This window comes from Canis lupus, chromosome 6, assembly GCF_048164855.1.
Source record: "Canis lupus baileyi chromosome 6, mCanLup2.hap1, whole genome shotgun sequence".
NCBI lineage: Eukaryota > Metazoa > Chordata > Mammalia > Carnivora > Canidae > Canis > Canis lupus.
This window is the reverse complement of record NC_132843.1, coordinates 27,342,867-27,368,702: the sequence shown is the minus strand read 5'-3', so window position 1 is coordinate 27,368,702 and position 25,836 is coordinate 27,342,867. Positions and strand designations below refer to the sequence as shown.

Sequence of the window (25,836 nt, the reverse complement as noted above, 5' to 3'; positions counted from 1 at the left end):
TCAGGCTCCCCGCAGGGAGCTTGCTTCTCCCTCTGCCTATGTCTCTCCCTCTCTGTGTCTCTCATGAATAAATAAATAAAATCTTTAAAAAAAATCAAGAGTCTAATGCTTAACTGACTGAGCCACCCAGGTATCCCATAAAATTTACCATTTCAGCCATGTTTTAGGGTATAATTTAGTGTCATCATGTCTATTTACAATGTTGTGCAATTATCACCGCTATTTGCTGAACTTTTTATTCATCACAAACAGAAATTCTGTACCTGAGACAGTAACTCCTCATTCTTTCCTCTGCGCAGTCCCTGGTAACTTCTGTTCTACTTTTTGTCTCTGTACATTTGCCTACCTAAGGTACCTAGTATAGGTGGAATCAGACAATATTTGTCCATTTATGTCTGGCTTATTTCACTTAGCATATTGTTTTCAAAGTTCACCTGTGTTGTAACATGTATCCGAATTTAATTACTTTTAATGGTTGAACAACATCCAGTTATATGTGTATACACTGCATTTTGTTTGTACACATATCTGTTGATTCTAACCAATTTTTAAAATGAAGTTCTTTATTGGAGAAAGGGCAGACAGTTGCAGGAAGGATATTGTTTGCATGTTTAAAGGGATAGAAGGCAGTAGAAAATGCAATTGCATAGGATTCAAGAAATAGAGAAGTTTGGCATTGCTAGAGGCTCAAGAACATAGGGAAGCTGTGAAAAATGGGGCTGCTGAGAATAGTGGAACTCAATTAATGTGAACCTTGCACACCATACTAAGCATATGATCTTTTCCTTGTAGGTAAAGGGAGCCAGTGGAGGTCCTTCTCTGGCCCCAATCAAAATATATTTATTCTTTTTCTCAATCCATGCTTATGGTCACAAACTCAAACCATCCTGAAATATATACACTGTAAGGAAGAAATTATCTGTTTTCTTACCCATGGAGCTAACCACTAACAGTTTGATGTATATCTTGTTTTAAAGCTCATCAGCTGAAAAACCACAAGAACTACTTAAAATTAGGGGTTTGGGGGGTAGCTTTTTCTTTTTCTTTCTTTACTTTTTTAATTTTTATTTTTTTTAATCTTTTTTTTAATTTTTTAAAAAATTTTATTTATTTATGATAGGCACACAGTGAGAGAGAGAGAGAGGCAGACACACAGGCAGAGGGAGAAGCAGGCTCCATGTACCGGGAGCCCGACGTGGGACTCAATCCCAGGTCTTTACTTTTTTTAAAGTAATCTCTACACTCATTGTGGGACTCAAAGTCATGACCTTGAAGGAGTGGTGTGCTCTCTCGACTGAGCCAGCGAGGCACCCCTAAAGTGAGGTTTATTTAGTTTGCTGCAGCAAGGGAGAATGTGCATCAGAGAAACTGTGGATGTGTCTTTGGGAAAGAATTGGGAGGGGCTTATTATAACGTTTGAGCTTGTGTTGGCTGATTCTGTGGGGGTTAAGGAAAGCAGGGGTCTGTTCTGGATCGGGTGCTGGCCAGAGGCAGGGGTAATTTGGTGAGTGGGTAGATCTTTGGTAATTTTTATCTACAATGCCTAAGAATTAAGGTGGGGTTAGAAATATCATTGGTGTTGGTAAAGGACCTATAATCATTTATGTTATTTATAAGAGGAAGATGTTAGCAATTTATTGTGGTTTCAAAATGACCTTCACTCTGTTTTATTTCACTACAGTCACAGAATGGCCTTGTCTAATAATTGTTTATATCCTGTGAGAGTAGTTGATGTTTTGTTGGAAACACTTTAGACTAGTTATCTGCTTGCAGGGTTATCTTTTTCCTTTCTCACTTCCCCCTTTTAGCAGGGGACAGATGAAGTCAGCCTGCAGGATCTATTATTCTGTGAAGTTCAGATCCATTGTCAAGATTCCATTGATTGGAAGGTTGCTTAGAGAACATCATCTGTTATTGAATTAAAGTCAGTACTTCGTGTTCCTTTTGTTGGAAGATGAGCTGTTGAATCATCTGATGTGACAAAGGCTGTATGGCAGGCAGTATTTACATGAATGGGAAAATCAGTCGAAGTACCTGATCTCCTAATTTATTTGTTTCCTGGAACATTTTTGTAATCCTAAAGATTTCAGAGAAGTCTGTAGGGATGTAAGTACAGTTGACCCTGAACAAGGTGAGGTTTTTTTTAAGGGTTCCAACCTCCTTGCACAGTCAAAAATCCATGTATAACTTTTGACTCCTCCAAAACTTAACTACTAGTAGCTTACTGTTGACTGGGCTTTACCAATAACAGCACATATTTTGTTATATACATTATATACTGTATTCTTTTTTTATAAAGATTTTATTTATTTATTCATGAGAGACACACACACACAGAGAGAGAGAGAGAGAGAGAGAGAGAGAGAGAAAGGCAGAGACACAGGCAGAGGGAGAAGCAGACTCCATGCAGGGAGCCTGATGTGGGACTCAATCCTGGGTCTCCAGGATCATGCCCTGGGCCAAAGGCAGGCACTAAACCGCTGAGCCACCCAAGGATCCCTATATACTGTATTCTTATAATAAAGTAAGCTAGAGAAAAAATGTTAAGAAAATCCTAAGGAAAAGAAAATACATTTACAGTACTATACTGTAAAAAATTCATTTATAAGTGGGCCCATGCAGTTCAAACCCGTGTTGCTAAAGGGCCAGCCAAACATTTTTAAGATAGCACATATCCCACCTTGAGAGGCTAATCTATCTGGAGCTGCTCTATTTTCATCATTGCCTATTCAAGTTTATGAACTTTGGAGAGGGATTCTAAGAAATTAGTGGCTTACCTTTACCTTTGCTGCTATTTCCTTAACTTACCATGTAAAATCCGCCCCCTAACCCCCCTAACCCCTGCCACAACACACATACTTTTTGGTGGACAGTAAAGTCCCTTCCTAGTATGACATGATAGGGATTATAAACCTTTGAATACCTTGTCTGTTGCAGTGTAAGCTGTATAAAAAGTTGCTGGTGTGGCACCTGGCTGGCTCAGTTGGTAGAGCGTGCCACTCTTGATCTTGGGGTCATGAGTTCAAGTCCCACATTGGGGGACTTAAAAGAAAAAAAAAGAATTGTTAGTAACTGAAGCTAATTAACTAGGAAATCAATGGAATTTTTACCATTGGGAACTGAGGAAAGATAGTAGTAGTGGGAACTGGGTGGCCCTCCAAGGAAAGTGGATACAAACATAGCAACTGGTTTTATTATATGTTCTAGGTAAATCATAAGAAAATCACACTAGGTATTAGACTCAGTACCAATGACCAACTAAAGATAAAAAGAACAGAGGTGCCTGAGTGGCTCAGTTGGTTGAGTGACTGACTCTTAATTTTGGCTCAGGTCATGATCTCAGGGTCTTAAGATCCAGCCCCAGGTCAGGCTCTGTGCTGGCCATGGAGTCTGCTTAAGATTCTCTCCCTCTCTCTCTCTCTCTGCTTCTCCCTCTATTCATGCTCTCTCTCTCTCTCTTAAAAAAAAAAGAAAAGAAAAGAAAAGAAAAGAAAAGAAAAGAAAAGAAAAGAAAAGATAAAAAGAACAATATTAAGAATAGGGCCTTTTTTTTTTTTAAGATTTTATTTAGGGCAGCCCCGGTGGCTCAGCGGTTTAGTGCTGCCTTCAGCCTAGGGTGTGATCCTGGAGATACAAGATGGAGTTCCACCTCGGGCTCCCTGCATGGAGCCTGCTTCTCCTTCTGCCTATGTCTCTGCCTCTCTCTTTCCCTTCCATATGAGAGACAGAGAAAGAGAGAAGCAGGCTCCATGCAGGGAGCCTGATGTGGGACTCAATCCTGGGACTCCAGGATCACCTCCCTGGGCTGAAGGCAGGTGCTCTACCACTGAGCCACCTAGGCATCCCAAAAATAGGGCCTTATAGGGATTGCACTCTAGAGGTATCAGGTGTCTTTTTTTTTTTTTTAAGATTTTGTTTATTTATTCATGAGAGACACACACAGAGAGAGGCAGATACACAGGCAGAGGGAGAAGCAGGCTCCATGCAGGGAGCCTGATGTGGGACTCGATCCCAGGACTCCTGGATCATGCCCTGGGCTGAAGACGGTGCTAAACCACTGAGCCACCCAGGCGTCCTGGTATCAGGTGTCTTAAGCAAAAGAGAGGAGGAAAAAATAACTAAAAAATAAAAAACAGGGGATGCCTAGGTGGCTCAGTATTTAAGCATCTGCCTTCAACTCAGGTCATGATCCTGGGGTCCTGGGATGGAGTCCTACATCGGGCTCCCCACACGGAGCCTGCCTCTTTCTCTGCCTGGGTCTCTGCCTCTCTCTCTGTATCTCTTATGAATAAATAAATATGATCTTTAAAAAATAAATAAATAAGAAGCAAGAGCGCCTGGCTGGCTCAGTCAATAAAGCATGCAACTCTTTATCTCAGGGTCATGACTTTGAGGCCCACATTGAGTGTAGAGATTACTGAAGGAAGGAAGGAAGGAAGGAAGGAAGCAAGCAAGCAAGCAAGCAAGACATTAGAACATAATAATCTTTGTTTGCAGGTATTTGGATCTAGTTCTGTGGGTCTAGGGTCAGAATGTGTACTCCATGCAATTGAAAACTTGATCTGAAGATCTTGGGTGTATGCTTTTCCTATCTGTAGTCTTCTGCTTCTGGAGAATTCCTAAGACTCCCCACATAAGGAACTCTGCCTGGAACAGTATTCTAGTATATGGTGATTCCAAAACATGTCTGCAAGTTGTTAGCACTCCTTCCATCAAGAGGTTGAGTCTGCGTCCCTACTCCCATGAGCTTGGGTGGGCTTTGACTTTCTCATCTAATAGAATAAAGTAGAAGCAATGTTGTGTGACTTCCAGCGGCCCCTGGGACACTAACTCTAGAAGGCTTTAGTAATCATGGAAGGGATCTGCCTACCCTGAGGCTACCATGTGTAGAGGTAGGTGTAAAGGAGAGAGGGAGAGAAAGAGAGAGAGATTAGAAGAGAGATGGTCTGGAGGGCCCTGCTGTTTCACCTCCCAGTTGTCTGAGTCTTCCTAGCCTAGACACTGAACATATGAGTGATGAAGGCTTTGGCATGACTCTAGCCACTCTCTGGCTATTACTTTATGTAAGACTCTGAATGAGAACTACCTAACTGAGCGCAGTTGATTTCCCAGATTTTTTAGTAAAATAAAATGATTGTTATTGTTTGAAGTTCATGTTTTAAGGTGATTTGTTATGCTTCAAGAGATACCAAGAACAAAATAAATTGAGGGTGGCTCGTGTCTTTCTAATCGGGAGATTTAAGTACAAGGATTAACACCTTGGATTTTTACCACTGTGTAAGTTGATAATAGTGGTCACTAATGTCCTTCCCATTGACGTTATTCTCTGATTTCCTTCAGAACTTAAAAGCTCTAGGTCTAAAATCAGGTAGAAACTGATTGTGTAGTTGTTATAGACAGTGGCAGTTCATAAAATTGGTGATAGAACTAAACAGCTTTCCCTAATTTATCATACTTAGTTCCATTATCAGAATACAGGAGAGTAGAATTATTTGGGGACTAATTTATGATAATTCTGAGAATTAGTAAATAATCTCCAGGGCCTTTAATTTAGTTCATGAAATATTATACATGCTTCAGTTGACAGGAATGTTTAAACCTGGAAACCTATAAGTAAAATCTATTGTAGGCTATTTTTGTACAGCCCTTGTACATGAGCATTAATATGATACTTTTTATCTTACTTTTTTTGGAAATAATCTCTATGCACAATGTGGGGCTTGAAGTCATGACCCCGAGAAAAAGAGTCACACGTTCTATGAATCATTCTATGGGCATCTAGGTGCCCCTCGTATGCTTCCTTTAATCTGAGAAGTACATCATTGAAACATATATATATTAGTAGTTTATACATAATTTAACTTAGAAAGACTAAACTTCTTTAGTTTGTAAATTTTCTTTTTTTTTTAATGTTATTTATTTATTCATGACAGACACAGAGAGAGAGAAAGAGAGGCAGAGTCACAGGCAGAGTGAGAAACAGGCTCCATGCAGGGAGCCTGAGGAGGGACTCGATCCTGGGTCTCCAGGATCACACCCCAGGCTGAAGGTGGCACTAAACTGCTGGGCCACCCCGGCTGCCCTGTGAGTTTTCTTTTATCTTAAATTTGGTAAATATAAAAGCCCTCACAGCAGTTTTGGGTCAATTAAAATTTGGAAAATATGTGAAATAAACCTAATTATTCCTATTAGGCTTTTTTTTTTTTTTTTTGGTACTGAGATAATATGCACATAACACAGAATTAAGCATTTTATTTATTTATGTCTTTTTTTTTTTTTTTTTGTAATCTCTATACCCAACATGAGGCTTGAACTCACAAATCACATGCTCTTCAGACTAAGCCAGCCAGGAACCCCAGAATTAACCATTCATTTTTTAATTATTTATTTTTATTTATTATTTTTTAAAGATTTTATTTATTGATTCATGAGAGACATAGAGAGAGAGGCAGAGACACAGGCAGAGGGAGAAGCAGGCTCCACGCAGGGAGCCCGATGTGGGACTCGATCCCAGGTCTCCAGGATCACGCCCTGAGCCAAAGGCAGATGCTCAACCACTGAGCCACCCAGGCATCCCTTATTTTTTATTTTTTATTTTTTTTTTAGAATTAAACCATTCTAACGTGTAAACTTGAGCACCGGGGTGGCTCAGTTAGTTAAGCATCTGCCTTAAGTTTAGATCATGATTTCAGGGTCCTGAGATTGAACCCCTCATTTGGGCTTCCCGCTCAGTGGGGAGTCTGCTTCTCCCTCTCTCTCTCTGCAGCTCCCCCTGCTTGTGCTCTTTTTCTGTCAAATAAATAAATAAAATCTTTAAAAAAAAGTGTAAACTTTAGTGGCATTTCACGCATCTGCAATGTGCTGCAACCATCACTTCTATCTAGTTCCAAAATATTTTCATCATTCCAAAAAAAAATCTCCATGAAACAGTCACTCCCTTGGTCCCTCTCCCCCAGCTTCTACCAAATGTTTCTATCCCTGGATTTACCTATGCTGGACATTCCATATAAATGAAGTCATATGATATGTTACCTTTGTTTCTGGCTTCTTTCTTTTCATATGATATGTGACCTTTGTTTCTGGCTTCTTTCTTTTTTTCTTTTTATAAAAGATTTATTTATTTATTTATTTATTTATTTATTTATTTATTTATTATGAGAGAGAGAGGCAGAGACATAGAAGGAGGGAGAAGCAGGCTCCATGCCAGGAGCCGACACAGGACTCGATCCCGGGACTCCTGAATCGCACCCTGGGCCAAAGGCAGACGCTCAACCTCTGAGCCACCAGGGGCCCCTGGTTAAGGATTTTTGCTTCCATATTCATAAGTGACATTGGCCTATAGTCTCTTCTTGCAATAGGCTTCTCTTTTTAAGTTGAAGGGGCACAGCTCTTTATTATTTAATGCCCATTCCAGGGAAGCCAAAGATAGTTTATGGAAAAAATGCATTATTCTGAATTTAAGGCCTATATTTGGAAGGACAAAATCAAGAAATATAGTCAGAGGATATTATGAAAATAAGTCATAATTATCTAAGGGTAGGGGTGCCTAAGTAGCTGAGTCGGTTAAGCATCTGCCTTTGGCTCAGGTCATGATCTCAGGGTCCTGGAATCAAGCCTGAATTGGGCTCTCACTTTGGGCTCCACGCTCAGCAGGGAGTCTGCTTCTCCATCTCCCCCTGCCTTTCCTCCCTGCTCATGCTCTCTTCCTCTCTCTCAAATAAATACATAAATAAAATCTTTAGGGATCCCTGGGTGGCGCAGTGGTTTGGCGCCTGCCTTTGGCCCAGGGCGCGATCATGGAGACCCGGGATTGAATCCCACGTCGGGCTCCCAGTGCATCGCGCTTGCTTCTCCCTCTGCCTATGTCTATGCCTCTCTCTCTCTGTGACTATCATAAATAAATAAAAATTTTAAAAAATCATCTTTAAAAAGATTACCTAAGGGCATATACAGCTACAACCAATATTTTGAAAACACAGCAATAAGTAGCAATGTCGATAAGCATAGATCTAACAGCTTCCTATGGAAAGCCATGTTTCACACATATACAGAATACTGTAGAAGTCCAGAGCAGGAGGAGCCAAATCAGAATGAAGACTAAGACAGAAGAGTTGGTGATTTCGCTGAGTCACTGAGAACAAAATCTAGATGGGGAGAGAATATATAAACTCTATGATTTTTTTTTTAAAGATTTTATTTATTTATTCATGAGAGAGAGAGAGAGAGGCAGAGACACAGGCAGAGGGAGAAGCAGGCTCCATGCAGGGAGCCTGACGTGGGACTCGATCCCGGGACTCCAGAATCACGCCCTGGGCCGAAGGCAGGTGCTTAACTGCTGAGCTACCCAGGGATCCCCATAAACTATATGATTATAAATAATATAGATTAGTAGTGCGATTGCTAAATAAGGCATTCAAATCAGTAAATGATACAGGTATGAACTTTTTACATACATTGAACTGGTTGGGAAAGAAAAGAAGGTGGAAGTTATGGTGGTCATTAAATTTCAAATAGGGGATCCCTGGGTGGCGCAGCGGTTTGGCGCCTGCCTTCGGCCCAGGGCGCGATCCTGGAGACCCGGGATCGAATCCCACATCGGGCTCCCTGCATGGAGCCTGCTTCTCCCTCTGCCTATGTCTCTGCCTCTCTCTCTCTCTCTGTGTGACTATCATGAATAAATAAATAAAATCTTTAAAAAAAAAAATTCAAATAGAATTGAAGTAGAGAATAAGCGAGTATGAAGAATTGGAATCTTAGGTGAAGACATAATTTGGGAATGATATTTAGCAATTTTGGTGGCTGCAAGGTTCATGGAAGGGAATAGCGCTAAAGCTACTTTAAGGTCTCAGAAGACAGATAAGTTAAACTCTGCTTAAATTCAGGCTAAAAACTAGATTAAGGGGATCCCCAGGTGGCTCAGCGGTTTAACGCCTGCCTTCAGCCCAGGGTGTGATCCTGGAGTCCCAGGATCGAGTCCCACGTCGGACTCCCTGCATGGAGCCTGCTTCTCCCTCTGCCTATGTCTTTGCCTCTCTCTCTCTCTCATGAATAAATAAAAAAATCTTTTTAAAAATGTTATAAAAAAAATAAATAAAAACTAGACTAAACAGATGGGAAAAACAAAAGGACATACGATAGGGAAAGAAGAGTGAAGAGAAGGAAATAGACATTGAAGTGAGAGGAAAAGAGAATAGCATTATCTCACCTCTTTTTTTTATTATTATTATCTCACCTCTTGAGGTATCCTCTGAACCTCAAGTTGCAGTAACATTAAAAATGGGAATGATAAACTATAATCAAACAAAAAACATATATATATATTTTTTAAAGATTTTGTTTATTTATTCATGAGAGAGAGAGAGAGGCACAGACACAGTCAGAGGGAGAAGCAGACTCCATGCAGGAAGCCAGACTTGGGACTGGATCCCAGGACTCCAGGACCAGGCCCCTGGGCTGAAGGCGGTGCTAAACTGCTGAGCCACCCAGGCTGCCTCTCAAAATCATATTAATGCCTACTTGGTGTAAAGTTCTTGAACAGTGCTTCTCAAAACCCAAGAATTCCTGTGGTTTTTCATTTATCTTTTTTGAAGTTTATATTAATATTTGGAACGTGACAGTATCTTTCTGCTCCCTTTGTGAACTCATAGTACTGTGTCAAAATGTATAGGTTTTTCCTAGATCATATGTCATTTGTCACACGTCAAAATACTGGATTAATTATGGATTTTGAAATTATTTTTTATTTTTATCAGGAATACATAAACCAATAAATTTTATCAGGAATACATAACCAATTCTTGTAAAAAATAAAAACAATATACACATAGCTTAAGGGCTCCAATTCTGATCCTCTCTTTGACACTACTGTTAATGTAGTATGTATTCTCCTGCACTTTTTGCCATGCATTTACATACTTATGACCTCATATACAATATACACTTTTATTTTTTCAAGATTTTATTTATTTATTTAGAAAGAGAGAGCATGAGCAGGGAGTGGGGAGAGGCAGAGGCAGAGGGAGAAAAGAATCCCAAGCCGACTCCTCGCTGAGCAGGGAGGCCAATGGGGGAATTCAATCCCACAACCCCGAGATCACAACTCGTGCTGAAATTAAGAATCCGAGGCTCAAAGGCCTGAGCCACCCAGGTGCCCCACAATATACACTTCATAAACAAATTTTTATTTTTCACCCTGGAACTTAAAAAAAAAACCCTCCAATCCACCACTGGATTTATTAATCTTTTAAACTGCTACGTGTATTCTGCAATATGCAGTATCACAATTAATCTATTTATCTGCTGTGAATGAGCCACACCCAACTAGCCTACAGCAGCGCTGCTGTTTCCTTAGCATTGAGAGCAATTAGCGAAATTACAGGGTCACAGGGAAGGTGCAATTTTAAAGTATATCACACCAAATAGTCTTCCAAATTGGCTGTATCAATTTGCACGCCTATGTAGAGATTTTTAATCACCCTTTCTTTAACATACGGCTCTACCCCAGAAAAGGTGCAGGCTGGGGAAGCCCCACCCCTCCCCTGGCCAAAACCCCGAGGGCACGCCCCCTCGTGCGTCCCTTGCGCCAGCTTTGGCCCCGCCCTTCCGCTCAGAGGCCCGTCGCTTGGCCTTGCCTCTTCCGATGGGCGGGGCGTGGAGGGGCCCTGACGTCACTACCGGCCGGACGCCATCTTGCTGGTCTGCGGCCGGTCTTGGATGTGGCGGCAGCGGTGGTGAAGGCGTGGGGAAGGGTGGGGTGAGGGGGCGAGGCCGCAGCGCGGGCGGCGAAACTCTCCTCCCCTCAGCCCCACGGCGTGGGACGGCGTGAACGCGGTGTCGGAGGGATGTCAGCCTTCTCTGAGGCGGCGCTGGAGAAGAAGCTGTCGGAGTTGAGCAACTCGCAGCAGAGCGTGCAGACCTTGTCCCTGTGGCTCATCCACCACCGCAAGCACTCGCGGCCCATCGTTACGGTGTGGGAGCGGGAGCTGCGTAAAGGTGAGTGGCCCCGCCACCCGGCCTGTTCCCGGGTGTCGCCGGGACCCTCCTCCTCGCCAGCCCCATTCTCCCAGCGACCCCAGCTCCCCGCTGCCCGGCACCGCCCTGCCCGGCGCCCCGGGCTCCCTGGCGGCGGGGGTCTGCGGGCTGGGAGGAGCGGCGTGCACCGCGCTTCCCACCGAACCTGCGCTTAGTAGGTATTGTTGCGTAAGGATTAGAGGATTAAACAATAATAACGACAGCAAAACAAAACAAAACAAAACAAAAAACCCCTTCTGACTAAACACAGACGCAATAGCCAGGGGCTCAGGACTCTGTCCCTGATTGGGGCCAGAAATTCAGTCAGGTATTTTTTTTCATTCTCTTGATTATAATGGAGGATGGAGGTGGAAAAGGGAAGTGGAGAGACAAAACGATGGGTGGTGTGGGGATGGGAGTTAATTCCATCATTTCTATAACACATCAACTCAATCTCGTAAAATTCGCAGGGGAATCTGAGTTTTGCAATTGGGGAATCTAAAACTGCATCTCTGCATGATGCAGTGGGAGAACCCTGAATTTGTAGATTTTAGAGGACTAGGATTCGGGGAATTCATGAATGCCTGGGTTGCAATTTCCTCACCTCGAAATGAAAACGTTAGATTGAGTGATCGAAAGCCCTTTTTGCTGTATGATTATGTATCTCTAGGGCAGCGTGCTTGTTTGCCAAAACATTAGTTCTCCTTGAAATGAAGTAAACTACTTTGAGCAGTAGTCTGTTCTCACTAAAATACTGAGAATCCTTTCAGTTCTGCAGAGCAACTTTTATCTGTAAGAACTGATTCTATGTCAGCGTGACTGAAAATAAAAATTTTTCATTTGTTTATGGAGTCTTGATTTGCACCTTAATTCATTGGGTCGAGAGAACGGGAACTCATTGTTTCAGACATCCTGATGTAGCCATATGATGGTTATTTACTAATTAGGGGTTTTAGCCACCGTATTTAATCAAAATAGATGCTTGTTTACTGACCCGTATGAAATCTGTATGAGGTATGGATATGAGGGCTAAAATATGGCATTGGCTATACGGAAGGAGAAAACTTGTCCTTAGGTATTTGCTTGTTTTTTTTTTTTTTTTTTTTTCTTCTTGTGGTTTTAATGTCTTAGGAGAAGATGACTTAGAACCCTGTTTTTCAGTTCATATATAAGTGTGTGTGTGTGTGTGTGTGTGTGTATTGGCACTCAGGGAAGAGTTCATCTTCTGTGAGTGGCCAGAAACGTTTGAGAAAGGAATAGGTATATGAAGGTCTAGAAAATAGTTGTGAACTCTGAAAAGGTAGTAATTGTCTTTGCTTCTCCTATACTGTCCTGATTTCAAAATAAGCAAAAGGCTTGGAGGGAAGAGTTTTAGAAACACACATAGTCAATAAAGGATTGATACCCAGACTATCTTATAAACTACCAGAAATTAATAGATAAATAGCAGTATTGTTAAAGGCATTGCACATGAGAGAAAACCTGAAAGGCCAATAAACGATACATAATAATAGTAAAAAATAAACCAATGAGGTACCACTTTATACCCTTCAGTGTGCAAAAGTAAAAAAAGTATGACAGTATCAAGAATTGGTAAGGATGAGGAGAAACAGGAACTCTTATACTGCTGGTTTGAGTGTAAAAACGAGATCAACTTAGTGACCTCTTAGGAAGTTGAAGGTACAATAATCTTTGACCTAGTAGTCCTCCTCCTAGGAGTGTATCCTAGAAACTAGTATCTGTGCTCAAGAAATTTTGGATATTGCAACTTCTTAGTAACAAAATTAGGACCTGTTGGAGTATGGATAAATGTATTGTAATATTCACAGAACAGAATCCTGACCAGTAGTTGTCATGAAACAACATGACTGAATTAAAAAACAACAAACAAGCAAAATGTTGAGCTAAGAAAGCAGGTACAGACAATATGCCATTTGGTAAAGTTTGAAAACATGTAAAAACAAACAGTACTCTGTTTTGTTCACAGATACCTGTGTGGTTACAATTAAACATGCATAGTAATGATTAACATATTGCAAGATAATGGTTACCAAAAAAGGGAGAGAGGAAGTGAAAATGGATCTGTGTTACCTTGTATTTCATATATATATATATTTTAAGATATGATGCATGTGGGAAAATGATAAGATGTGCTATTAACTGGGTTTGAGGATATTTCCATACATTTAAATGCTTCATTATTAGAAAAAAAAAAGTCATATAAATAGATGCTTTAAGAGGAGAGTGGTGTTGAGTGATCATGGGGGTGGTGGCGGCGGTGGCGGTGGTGGTAGTGGTGGTGGTGATCATGCTGCTGCTGCTGCAGTTTTGTTTGGTCTTGGATTATCTGCCAAAAGTTTTCTTGGCATGACTGTACCTTTGTAGGACAGAGCCTCTGTGTCCCCCTCACCCCCACTGTGGAATTTTGCTCTTCAACTTTCGGATCCTTCATCGCTTGTAGCATAAAGATAAAGAATAATTTCCTGAATATCAGGCTTTGTTTGAGCCATCTTACTGTGATATTGTGAATTCTCACATTATCTCTACAAAATGTATTTATAAAAGGAATGATCAAACTTGAAATAAGTCAAAGAATAAACTCAGTTGAACATTTCATATTAAACTTGACTTTCTTGAAATACTTAAAGGAGACAAAAGTGTAACACTAGTAGGAAAAATTACTGTTCAATATATGAGAATGAGTAGGTAAAATGATAATATCACAGATGGTAATCATTCACTTTTGAAGATTTCCTTTCTTGTTCTATCTTCCTTATTTTTGCCTCCTTTAAAGAAGGAGAATTTCTGGAGAGGAGAAAAAAAAGAAATTTCTGTTTAGAGGGATATACCCCAAGGCCTTTATGAGGACTAATGTAGCTATAATATCCCTGAGAAATCCAATAGAGTGTAACCAAAAAACAAGAAGATTTTGTTGTTTTGTAACAGCTTTATTGAGATATAATTGACATATCACACAATTCACTCATTTAAAGTATGTAGTTCAGAGGTTTTAGTATATCATACAGATGTGAGTCTGCCACCACAATTTTAGAATGTTTCATCACCCAAAAAAGAAAACTGCCTTTTAGCCATCACCCCCGCCCCCCACAATCCCTTCCACCTTCCCCAGCCCCTAGGCAACTGTTAATTTACTTTGTCTCCATAGGTTTGCCTCTTCTTAGCATTTCAGTAAATGGAAGCATACAGTATGACATTTTTCATGATTGACTTCCTTTGGTTAGCATTAATGTTTTGCCAGCTCATCCATGTTGTAGCATTTATCAGTATTTCATTCTCTCTCTCTTTTTTTTTTTTTTTTAAAGATTTATTATTTACCTTGGAGGGCATGGATGGGAAGGGGAGGGGGAGAGAGAGAGGGAGAGAGTCTTAAGCAGACTCTAAGCTCTGAGTGGAGTCTGATGTGGGCTCAGTCTCATGACCTCGAGATCATGACCTGAGCCAGAGTCAGATGCTTAACCAACTGCACTACCCAGGTGCCCCAGTATTTCATCCTTTTTATGTCCAAATAATAATACATTATATGAATTTATTCATCAGTTGACAGATATTTGGGTTGTTTCCATGTTTTGCTATTATGAATAATATTGCTCTGAATATTTGTGTACAAGTTTTTGTGTGGATAGTTTTCATATTTTTTGGGAGTATACCTAGGGGTAGAATTGCTAGGTCATGTAGGATATCTATGTTTAACCTTTTTTTTTTTCAGGCATTTTAATTAAAAAAATTATTTTATTTATTTATTTATTTATTTATTTATTTATTTATTTATTTATTTATTTATGAATGATAGTCACAGAGAGAGGGGGAGAGAGAGAGAGAGAGAGAGAGAGAGGCAGAGACACAGGCAGAGGGAGAAGCAGGCTCCATGCACCGGGAGCCCGATGTGGGACTTGATCCCGGGTCTCCAGGACTGTGCCCTGGGCCAAAGGCAGGCGCTAAACTGCTGCGCCACCCAGGGATCCCCTATGTTTAACCTTTTGAAGAACTGCTAGACTTTTCCACAGTGACTGCATCATACATTCCTACCAGCAGTGTAAGAGGATCTAATTTTTCTACATCTCTGCCAACAGTTATATTATCTTTTTTTTTTTTTTTAAAGATTTTATTTATTTATTCATGATAGTCACAGAGAGAGAGAGAGGCAGAGACACAGGCAGAGGGAGAAGCAGGCTCCATGCACCGGGAGCCGGATGTGGGATTCGATCCCAGGTCTCCAGGATCTCGCCCTGGGCCGAAGGCAGGCACCAAACCGCTGCGCCACCCAGGGATCCCTTATCTGTCTTTTGATTATAGCTATTCTGTTGGGTGGTAAATTGGTGTATGGTTGTGGTTTTCATTTGCATTTCTCTTTTGGCTAAGGATGTTGAGGGTATTTTCATGTGCCTATTGGCCATTTGTATGTTGTCTTTGGAGAAATGTTTGTTCAGATCCTTGCTTTTTTTTTTTTTTTTTTTTTTTTTTTTTTTAAAGTATGCTCCATACCCATCCTGGAGCCCAGTGCAGAGCTTAAACTCAGCACCCTCAGATCAAGACCTGAGATCAAGAGTTGGACATTTAACCTACTGAGCCACTCAGGTGCCCTGATCCTCGCTCATTTTCAAATTGGGTTTTTGTTTTTTGATTAAGTTATAAGTGTTCTTTATGCATTCTGGATACAAGTCCCATGTCAGATCCATGACTTGCAGATTCTTTCTCTCATTCAATGGTGATTTCTTCCTCTCTTACCAGCTAGCTGTCTTTTGAACGCAATTATTTTAAATGCTGACTCCGTTTGGGGCTGAATTGTAAAACTGTTAACATATATCACTAAATAAATTACATATTACATTCATTGCTATGGAAATAATGACCATGAACATAACAATTTACAAAACAACACTGACATTTGGCCTTTTTTTCTACACATGAACACAACAGCAACAATCTGTGAGAATTGTGGAAAACAAGATAGATAGAAAGTTCCTTGCAGTCGAGAGTTGCTGCCTTCAGTAGTCTAGTTGGTTGAATCCTTTACACTGGCTTCTGGTATGTTTTTCATATTTGAGTCCTAACAAAAATCATAATTGCCTCAACCCTTTAGAATATATTAATTCATCTTGTATTGATTATCTTTTATGTGCCAGGCATTGGCTATTCCAGTTCTTACATATCAAATGTATTTCAATAAAAAATAAACATATAAAAAGAAGAGTTTGTCCCTGTCCTCATAGAATTTAGTCTCATGGGGAGAGCTAGCAATAAGCAAGAAGATTATAAATATAAAGTTTATTTATTTAGTTATTTTTAAAAATTTTATTTATTCATTCATGAGAGACACAGAGAGAGGCAGAGACATAGACAGAGGGAGAAGCAGGCTCCCTGCAAGAAGCCCAATGCAGGACTCGATACTGGGACCCTAGGATCACACCCTGAGCCAAAGGCAGACGCTCAACTGCTGAGCCACACAGGCACCCCTAAATATAAAGTTTAAATTAAGTTCATTAAAGTAGGAAAACCTTAAGTGGTTAAATGGGTGAAGGGAATTAGCTCTGTAAGGTGACTTTTACTAAAAGACCTCTAGGGAGCGGCATTCAGGTCCTGAGAATATGTGAAGACACTAAGGGGAGAAGAAGTAAGATGCAAAGAGCCAAACCTGGGAGTATTCAGCTGGTGAATGCTTGTTACTACTTTACCAAAAGTGACACCTAAAATATTATTTAGAAGTTAAATTTTTTTTCTGTGTGTAATCATTTGCTAAAATCAGTACTTTGTGTTAAGTAAGCTGTATTAGACATCTTTCAGGGAACTAATTATCACTTTATATCATATGGAGTGCAGATTATGTCTTGGTTACAAAGTAGATAGTGGGCACCTTTAGGTGATGGTTTTCCTTTTTTCAGTTTTTAGCCTGTATAACCCCAGCATATTGCCGTTGATAAAGGTCTTTAAATATGTTGAATTAACATTTATATTTGTGAGTATGATTAGGTTTGTAAGAAGTGTTAAAATAAGTACAGAATATTCTTAGCAGCTCTAATTTATTTGGTTTTAAAACAATAAAAAAGGTAAAGAACATTTTTGTTTGCTCTGAAAATGGAGCAATATAAACATATAAAACAAGTTCTATTTTGATAGTTCAGTGTCTTTTATGTTGTTTGATACTGTTATTTGCTTCTTATTTTAGAGTTAGAATTGAACAAGTAAGTTAGACAATATATATATTTGTTTCTTAAGTTCTGCTACTTAAAAGGATTTGATGTTCCAAACTGCATGTCTTATGAACTCCTCCCTCCCCCCATGTGGTCATCACCCAGCTTCACTAGTTATACTGTTAATAACTAAAAAAAAGTTAATTTCTTAAAATATCACCAAATATCCAGCTAGTCTTTGTTTTCTTCATTGTCTCACTTTTTTTTTTAAAGCCATTTGTTTGAATCAAGGTACAAGTAAAGTTCATTCATTGTATTTGATCATTGTTTTCCTTAAGATCCATTACATGTATGGATTCCTCTCTTTCATTTTACATTTATTCTTTGAAAAAAACAAATTTGTTGTTTCATAGAAATTCTCTCAGTCTAGATCGGGGGCTCTTGGACTGTATGATTGAAGTACCCCTTTACTGTCTTAAAAATTATTGGGGTGCCTGAGTGGCTCATTTGGTTGAGCATCTGACACTTGGTTTTGGCTCAGATCATGATCTCGTGGTCATGGAATTGAATCCCACATCGGGCTCTGCACTCAGCTCAGAATCAGCTTCAGATTTTCTCCCTCTCCTTCCTGCTCATCCTCTTTCTAAAAATAAATAAAATCTTTAAAAAAATTATTAAGGACTCAAATCTTTCATTTATGTGGGTTTTAGTATCTAGTTGCAATTATATTAGAAACTAAAACATTTACAAATATTTACTTAATATTTTAAAACTGCAGTGCTAAATTGACTTCATGTTCATATACAGTAACATACTTAATGAAAGATAACTATTTCCTAAAAATATTAGGGAAAGGAGTGATTTACAGTTTTGCAGATCTTTATGTCTGTCTTAATTGAAGCCAGCTGGATTCTCTGTTTGCCTTTGCATTTAATCTTGCTGTATTGTATATCACATGACTTCTGGAATACACCACTCTACATGTGTGAGAAAACTAGAATGAAAAAGGCATACTGTTAAAAAATAAAAGGCAAATAATGTCTTGATATTACTGTGAAAATTGTTTTGACTTCATGACTCTGTGAAAATGTCTTGAGGACCCGTAGGGATCCATAGACCATATACTGAGAACTAGACCATTTCCGGTAAATTGGTAGTTCGATCAAGAGGCTAGGATACATTGCATTGCCTAAAGCAGGCATTACTTTGCCTTAAGCGGACATGTTCCCTCCAAATATTAATTCCTTTTCTACTCAGTGTGAACTTTAACTGAATTTATGAGATTTTCCTTTGTCTTGTAATTTTTTTAGGTTCTCTTTCCTACAACAAGCTTTTTTTTTAAAAAAAAAATTGTTCATTTGATATTTTTGCTGCTGTAAAATTTTAAGCCAGTTACCCTTAAATTTCTAATAAAAATGAAGGTGTACTTTAAACAAACATAGTATGATAATCCATAATTTTACAGTTGTGTTTTGGATAAAATGAATTTTTCATTTGAAATATACCAGTAAGTTAACCCTATTGGTTTCCTTTATTCCTCAAATATCTGTTAAGAGAGCTCCTACTTGGCAGGATGAGCACTGGGTGTTAGGCTAAATGTTGGCAAATTGAACTCCAATTAAAAAAAAAGAGAGCTCCTGCCCTGTTGCTAGACCAAGGGATGATTTCAGCAGATAAGACATATATAGCTGTCTTTATGGAATTTACATATCAGTCAGGGAAATGGACTCTATTAAATTAGTACCTGCACAGTGATACAAAGGAGAAACCTAACTGGGAAACTAGTCTAGGCAATCAGGGAAAGCGTCTTTGATATGAGACTTAAAATATGAGAATTTACTAGGGGTTTACAAAATATATAGACAATTTTTACTGTTGCTTTAATCATTTAAATGTGGTTTTATGTAGAACATACGTTACTTGGCATTGTAAATATAACATTTCAGTTCATGATTCCTTTTTGGAACTAGGTAGAACAATAAAGTAAGTGTTTTAGATAAATTTTAAATGTTCTGTGTCTACAAAGAACTTTAAGTAATTTAAGATATTTTAAATCTTTTTGTTCGTAAAATGCATTAAGAGGCTTATAAGGATGAATTAGTCACCTTGATTTTTTGGCCATTTTTGGTTCTGTAGCATAACTCTTGGCTGCTGATCAGGTACCTATTAGTCTTATTCTTCTTTTTATAGCTTTTCCTTAGTCCTTTCCCTAATAACTGAGAAATTAAGTGTGAATTTTACTGTGATTATGTTAATTGCTTTACTTGCCAGGTGTTTTGAAAACATACACAGCTATATTTTAGTAATAATGTGCCCATAATTTAAAAATCAAAAAGGAAAAAAGTTTATAAAGAGAGGAGTAAGACAGACTCTTTCCCATTATTCACTTCTTTACCCGTACATTTTCCCCACCTAAAGTCAATTTAACAATTTATGTCTTTCCAGAATTTCTTATGTATATATAGTCATATATATGTTACAATTTCCTCCTCTCGTTAGACAGATGGTAGAGTATTATATAGAACAACATAAAAAAAAAAGAACAACATAGATTTCTCCGTGCATTGCTATTTTCCCTTTTAATTTATCTTTCGGATTGTTACATGTTTTTATCTATGGTGTTGCCTCATTTAAAAAAAAATTGCAGTGTTGGGATCACCTGGGTAGCTCTTTTGGTTAAGCTGTGAACTCTTGATTTCAGCTTAGGTCCTGTCAGGGTCCTGGGACTGAGTCCTGCATGGTTTTGTACTCAGCAGGAGGTCTGTTTAAGGATTCTCTCTCTCTGCCTCTCAAATAAATAAGTGGTTCTCAAACTTGTTCAGATACCAGTTCTTGATACTTTATAAATGTTGGTAAAGACCATACTGATATGCATACTTCACTTTAAAATAACTGTGCCAAATGTATCTTCATTAATTCTAGTACTGGCTAATAGAAGGAAGTATCAAAGGATTAAGCCACATTATGCAAAAAGACTTAAAACTGAAAAAAAATTTTTTTTTATATTTTGAGAAAATGGCTTGCATTGGTTGATTTTTGTGATGGCTCACTTTTTGGTCCAGCTCAAAGAATGTCATTCTGCTTCTTCAAGAGCATGGCTTAAAATCCTTATCTATTCAACAAATTGTCTTTTTTTTTTTTTTTTTTGATTTGCACAAGTTATAATGTGTACTGTATTCTGTTTCATAGGGTTTTTAAATTTTAAATTTTTTATTTATTTAAAAATTTAATTTATTTATTCATGAGAGACACACAGAGAGAGGCAGAGACGCAGGCAGAGAGAGAAGCAGGCTCCATGCAGGAAGCCTGATGTGAGACTCAATCCTGAGACTCCAGGATCATACCCTGGGCTGAAGGCAGGTACTTAACCCCTGAGCCACCTAGGCATCCCTCATTAGGTTCTTTTTTAAACAAACTAAATTTGTTTGGGTAGTCAAGAACCATGTTTGCTGATGAAAAATTCGGTTTTCTTTTTTCTTTTTTTTTTTTAATTTTTATTTATTTATTCATAGAGACACACAGAGAGAGAGAGAGAGAGGCAGAGACACAGGCAGAGGGAGAAGCAGGCTCCATGCAGAGAGCCTGATGTGGGACCCGATCCAGGGTCTCCAGGATCACGCCCGGGGCTGCAGGCGGCACTAAACCGCTGCGCCACCAGGGCTGCCCAAAATTCGGTTTTCTTATAAGAGTATCATGAATTATCTTGAACAGTACTTGTGATGGTTAATTTTATGTGTCAGCCTGACTGAGCCATGAGGTGGATAGATATGTGGTCAGATAGGATTTCTTAAAGTAATTTCTGGAGATTTAATATTTGAATCTGTAGACTGAGTAAACCAGATTGCCCTTTAATGTGACTGACCAAAGTCAGTTGAAGGCCTGAATAGAATAAAAAGACTGACGCTTCTGTGAATAAGAAGAAATTCTTCTTGTCCTACTGGCTTCTTTTCCTGCCTTTGGACTCAAACTGGAACATGGACTTTTCCTGGGCCTTGAGCTGGCATTCAGATTAGAATTATACCGTCAGCTCTCATGGGTCTCCAGCTTGCTGCCTGCAGATCTTGGGACTTGAGAGCCTTCATAATCTAATGAACCACTTCCTCTTAATATTGTAATCTCTTTATGTGTATATACATGCGTATTAAGTAATATAACAACTTTATTTAGATTTATTCCAATTTAGTAAATCACCTCTATTTATTATGGATTTAATCCAAGAAAGCTATTTGAGAATTTTAAAAATGCAATTGATATTGCTATAACTAGCACACAGAAAACTTAATGATTAAAAATAATTTCATTTTATGTATTTATTATTACTTTTTTTTTTAAGATTTTACTTATTTATTCATGAGAGGCACAGAAAGAGAGGCAGAGACACAGGCAGAGGGAGGAGAAGAAGCAGACTCCATGCAGGAAGCCGGATGTGGGATTCGATCCTGGGAATATGGGATCAGGCCCTGAGCCAAAGGCAGATGCTCAACTGCTGAACCACCCAGGCATCCCCCATTTTATGTATTTATAATTTGGTATTATATCTACTTTCTACCATCAGTATGTTGATGACTCGGTGATCTCAGTGATTCTTTTTGCATAGTTCCAGTCTCAGTGTTGTTGAATGGTATTTCTTGAGCACTACAAACTCAGTTTGCACAAAGCATCCCTTTATGTCATCTTTCCCCACTTTTTTTTTTTTAGATTTTATTATTCATGAGAGAGAGAGAGAGAGAGAGGCAGACACAGGCAGAGGGAGAAGCAGCAGGCTTCATGCAGGGAGCCTGACGTGGGACTTGATCCCAGGTCTCCAGGGTCACACCCCGGGCTGAAGGCAGCGCCAAACCGCTGAGCCACCCGGGCTGCCCTCTTTCCCCACTTCTATCCCACTGTTGCTCTTTTTAATTTTCTTTTTTAAAGATTTTATTTATTTATTCATGAGAAACAGAGAGAGGCAGAGACATAGGCAGAGGGAGAAGCAGGCTCCATGCATGGAGCCCAATCAGGCCCTGGGCGGAAGGCAGGTGCTAAACTGCTGAGCCACCCAGGGATCCCCCCACTGTTGCTCTTCTTGGCTTTCCTATTCCAGCGAAAGACATTACTGTCCATCAGTAACCTAAGCTTAGAACTTTAAGTTTGTCCTGAGCCCTCCGTATACATACCTCATCTTCAGCTATTTTTTTGCTATTTTAGTAATATCTCTACTGCCCACATCCTCCTCTTTAGTAGCACCTCTGCAGTAGCCTCCCATCTGATTTCCTTGTACTTAGCCTCTTCAGCCAACCAGTTGTCCTACTTACTAATGTTAATATAGAATTACCATATGACCCAGTAATTCTGTTAGATACATATTTCAAAGAATTGAAATATTTAAATATTTAAACATATACTTTACAAGAATGCTTATAGCAGTGCTATTCACAATACCCAAAAGGTGGAAACAACCTGAATGTCCATCAGTGGATGAATAGATATATGTAGTGTGATGGAATATATACAATAGAATATTATTCAGCCATGTATTGAAAAGGAATGGAGTGCTAATTCTGCTACAGTGTGGATGAACCTCAAAAACATGTGAAGTAGAAAGAACCCAGACACAAAAGGTAACATATTTTATGATTACATTTGTATGAACTATCCAGAGTAGATAAATTCACAGAGCTAGAAGGTGGAGCCAGGAGCTGGGGGGAGGGAAGGAATGGAGAGTGGGTGATTGTTTAATGGGTCTGAGGTCATTTTTGTGGGGATTGTGGGGTGGGGTGTGACAAAAATGTTTTGGAGCTAAATGCAAGTGATGGTTGCTCAACCTTCTGAATGCACTAACTGCTGCTGAAATATGCACTTTAATGTGGTTAATTTCATATGAATTTCCCTTTTTAAAAAGTGATATAAATACCTGCACATTTATGTGTTTATATGCTTTTATACACACTCTCTCTCTCTCTTTTTTTTTTTTTTTAAGACAGAGAACTTGAGCAGGAGAGAGAGGCAGAGGGAGAGGGGAGAGAGAATCTTAAGCACACCCAGTATGGAGCTCCATGTGGGGCTCAGTCTCATGTCTCTGAGATCATGACCTGAGCTGAAATCAAGAGTTGGACGCTTAACTGACGAGTCACCCAGGCACCCCATATATATACTCTTTTTTTATTTTTATTGTCTCCTAACCTCAGAGCTCTGGTGTCAACTCCTTTCTGCAGCTTTCTCTAATCTCCAGGAAGTTAATTGTCCCATCTATAGTCCCTAATCCTACTTTTTTTGGGATGAGGGTTTTTTTTTTGGGGGGAAAAATTCCAGTTAACATGCTAAATTTATAACAATGTAGTTTGATACCAACTTTTTTTCAATAGCATACAAAAACTGTTCTTACACAGTTGTCTCCCCCCTTTATGTTATTATTGTCACAAGTTACATCTTTATAAGTTATATGCCCATCAAAAGAATTACTTATGCATTTGTCTTTTATGCATGGGAAACAAAGAGTTACAAACCAAAGCATAATACTGGTTTTTATATGTGTGTGTGTATTTGCCTATGTGTGTAGTTGCCTTTGTTGATGATCTTAATTTATATGGCTTCTAGTTACTATCTAATGTCCTTTCATTTCAGCCTGCAGGAGTCTGTTTAGCATTTCTTGTAGGACAGGTCTACTAGTGATAAACTCCGTAAGCTTTTGTTTAGCTTGAAATGTTTTAATTTTAGTACTGAAGTATAGTTTTGCCAGATTTCTTTCAACAGTTTTTTTTTTTTATTTTTTTTTATTTTATGGCATCTCACTGCCTTTTGGCCTCTATAGTTTCTGATCAGAAGCGGGATGTCGATCTTAATTGAATTTCCTTTATACATTACAGTGTGTCATTTCTTGATGCTTTCAAAATGCTTTGTCTTCTAGGGGTGCCTAGTTGGCTCAGTTGGTTAAGTCTGTCTTTTGCTCAGGTCATGATCCCAGGTCCTGGGATTAAGCCCTACATTGGGCTCCCTGCTCAACAGGGAGTCTGTTTCTCCTCCTCCCTCTGCCCTTCTCTACTCTTCTTTCCCTGCTCATGCACGAGTGCTCTTTCTCTCAAATAAATAAATACAATCATACAAACAAAACCAAAATTCTTTGTCTTCTGAAAGTTTTCTTATGATGTGTCTCAGTGTGGGTCTCTTTGAGTTTATCGCACTCTGAGTTCATTGAGGGATGCCTGGGTGGCTCATCAGTTGAGCATCTGCCTTCGGCTCAGGGTATGATCCTGGAGTCCTGGGATCAAGTCCCATATCAGGCTCCCTGCCTGGAGCCTGCTTCTCCTTCTGCCTATGTCTCTGCCTCTCTCTGTGTGCTCTTGTGAATAAATAAATCAAATATTTAAAAAAAGAGAGAGAGTTCATTGAGATGCTTGGATTTGTAGATTCATGTCTTTACTAGATTGGGGGTCATTTTTGGCCATTGTTTCTTCAGATATTCTTTGTGCACCTTCCTCTCTCTCTCCTGGAATTCCTGTAATATTTATGTTTGTTGTATTGGTAGTGTGCTACAGAACCCTTAGGTTCTGTTCACTTTTCTTCATTCATTTTTTTTTCTGGTCCCAGACTCCATGTCAGTGGTCTTATCTTAAATTTGCGGAATCTCCCAACTCTGACATACTCTGTGGTGTTGTGGTGTCACCTCCCAAGTACTTTATACTGCTATTCTTATAGTACTTATTGTCTAGTATTTTAATGGTTCTGTGTTGAGTTTCTTATTATTGGAGGGCTGAGCCTCTTCCTTTGTTGCCTTAGAATCTAATCTAGCACAAGGTTACATACTCAGTAGATATGTGTTGAATGAGTTATTCAATGAATGTTGAAAAATATGTAGAATCTGAGATTTTTAGAGTTGGAGTATTGCAGAATGTTTTGGTGTTTCTTTTAAAGGCAGTGCCTGATGTAGGAACTTCTGACATTTTAAGGCCAATAATGCATTCCAGTTATGAACATTTCCCTTATTGAGAAAGACTTGGAAAATTTCCAGCATTTTTTTTTATCATATTATTCTGTTCTTCCTGTATTTATCAATTCTTAAGAGTAGTGTTTCTTAAAGTGTGGTTGGTGGATCACCAAGACTCTTGTAGGGAGCATATGAATCTACAAGGTAAAAATTATGTCCATAATACTTCTAAGACATTTCCCCACTTTCAACTGCTGATATATGCTGTGATAGTGTAAAAGCAGATGTGGGTGAAAACTGGTAGTACATAAATATTAAGGCAGAGGGATCACTCTGTACTAAAATTGTTTTTCACATGATGTTCACAGCTAAACTATCACTTTTCTGACTGCTAATCAAAGCAGTTCACACTAATTTTGTTCTGTCTTGACCCTTGAGTGCACATCCGTGTTTGTGTGTGTGTGTGTGTGTGTGTGTGTGCAGGTGCACATTTCTTTATTGTGGTAAGCTACACATAATATAAATTTACCATTTTAACCACTTTTTAAATGTGCAGTTCAGTGGCACTATGTACTTTTCACATTGTTTTGCAGCCAACATTGCCATCCATCTCCAGACCTTCTTTCATTTTCCCAAACTGAAACTCCATATCCATTAAAAAATAACTCCCCATTCTCCCCTCTCCCAACCCTAGCAACCACCCTCTACACTCTATGGATTTGACTACTGTAGGTACTTCATAGAAGCGAAATCATATAATTTATTTTTGAATGT

The 25,836-nt window shown here is 39.1% G+C and overlaps 1 protein-coding gene across 3 annotated transcripts in view; it reads left to right on the top strand.

Moving 5' to 3' along the window:
• The first annotated feature begins 10,652 nt into the window (after nt 1-10,652).
• The window catches only part of RPRD1A (regulation of nuclear pre-mRNA domain containing 1A), an 81,908-nt gene continuing 66,724 nt past the window's right edge, over nt 10,653-25,836 (top strand). For all 3 annotated transcript variants that reach the window (XM_072829296.1, XM_072829298.1, XM_072829297.1), the window contains exon 1: nt 10,653-10,992. In XM_072829296.1, the coding sequence (XP_072685397.1) occupies nt 10,842-10,992 (151 nt within the window). In that variant the 5' untranslated portion in view covers nt 10,653-10,841. The remainder of the gene's footprint in view (nt 10,993-25,836) is intronic.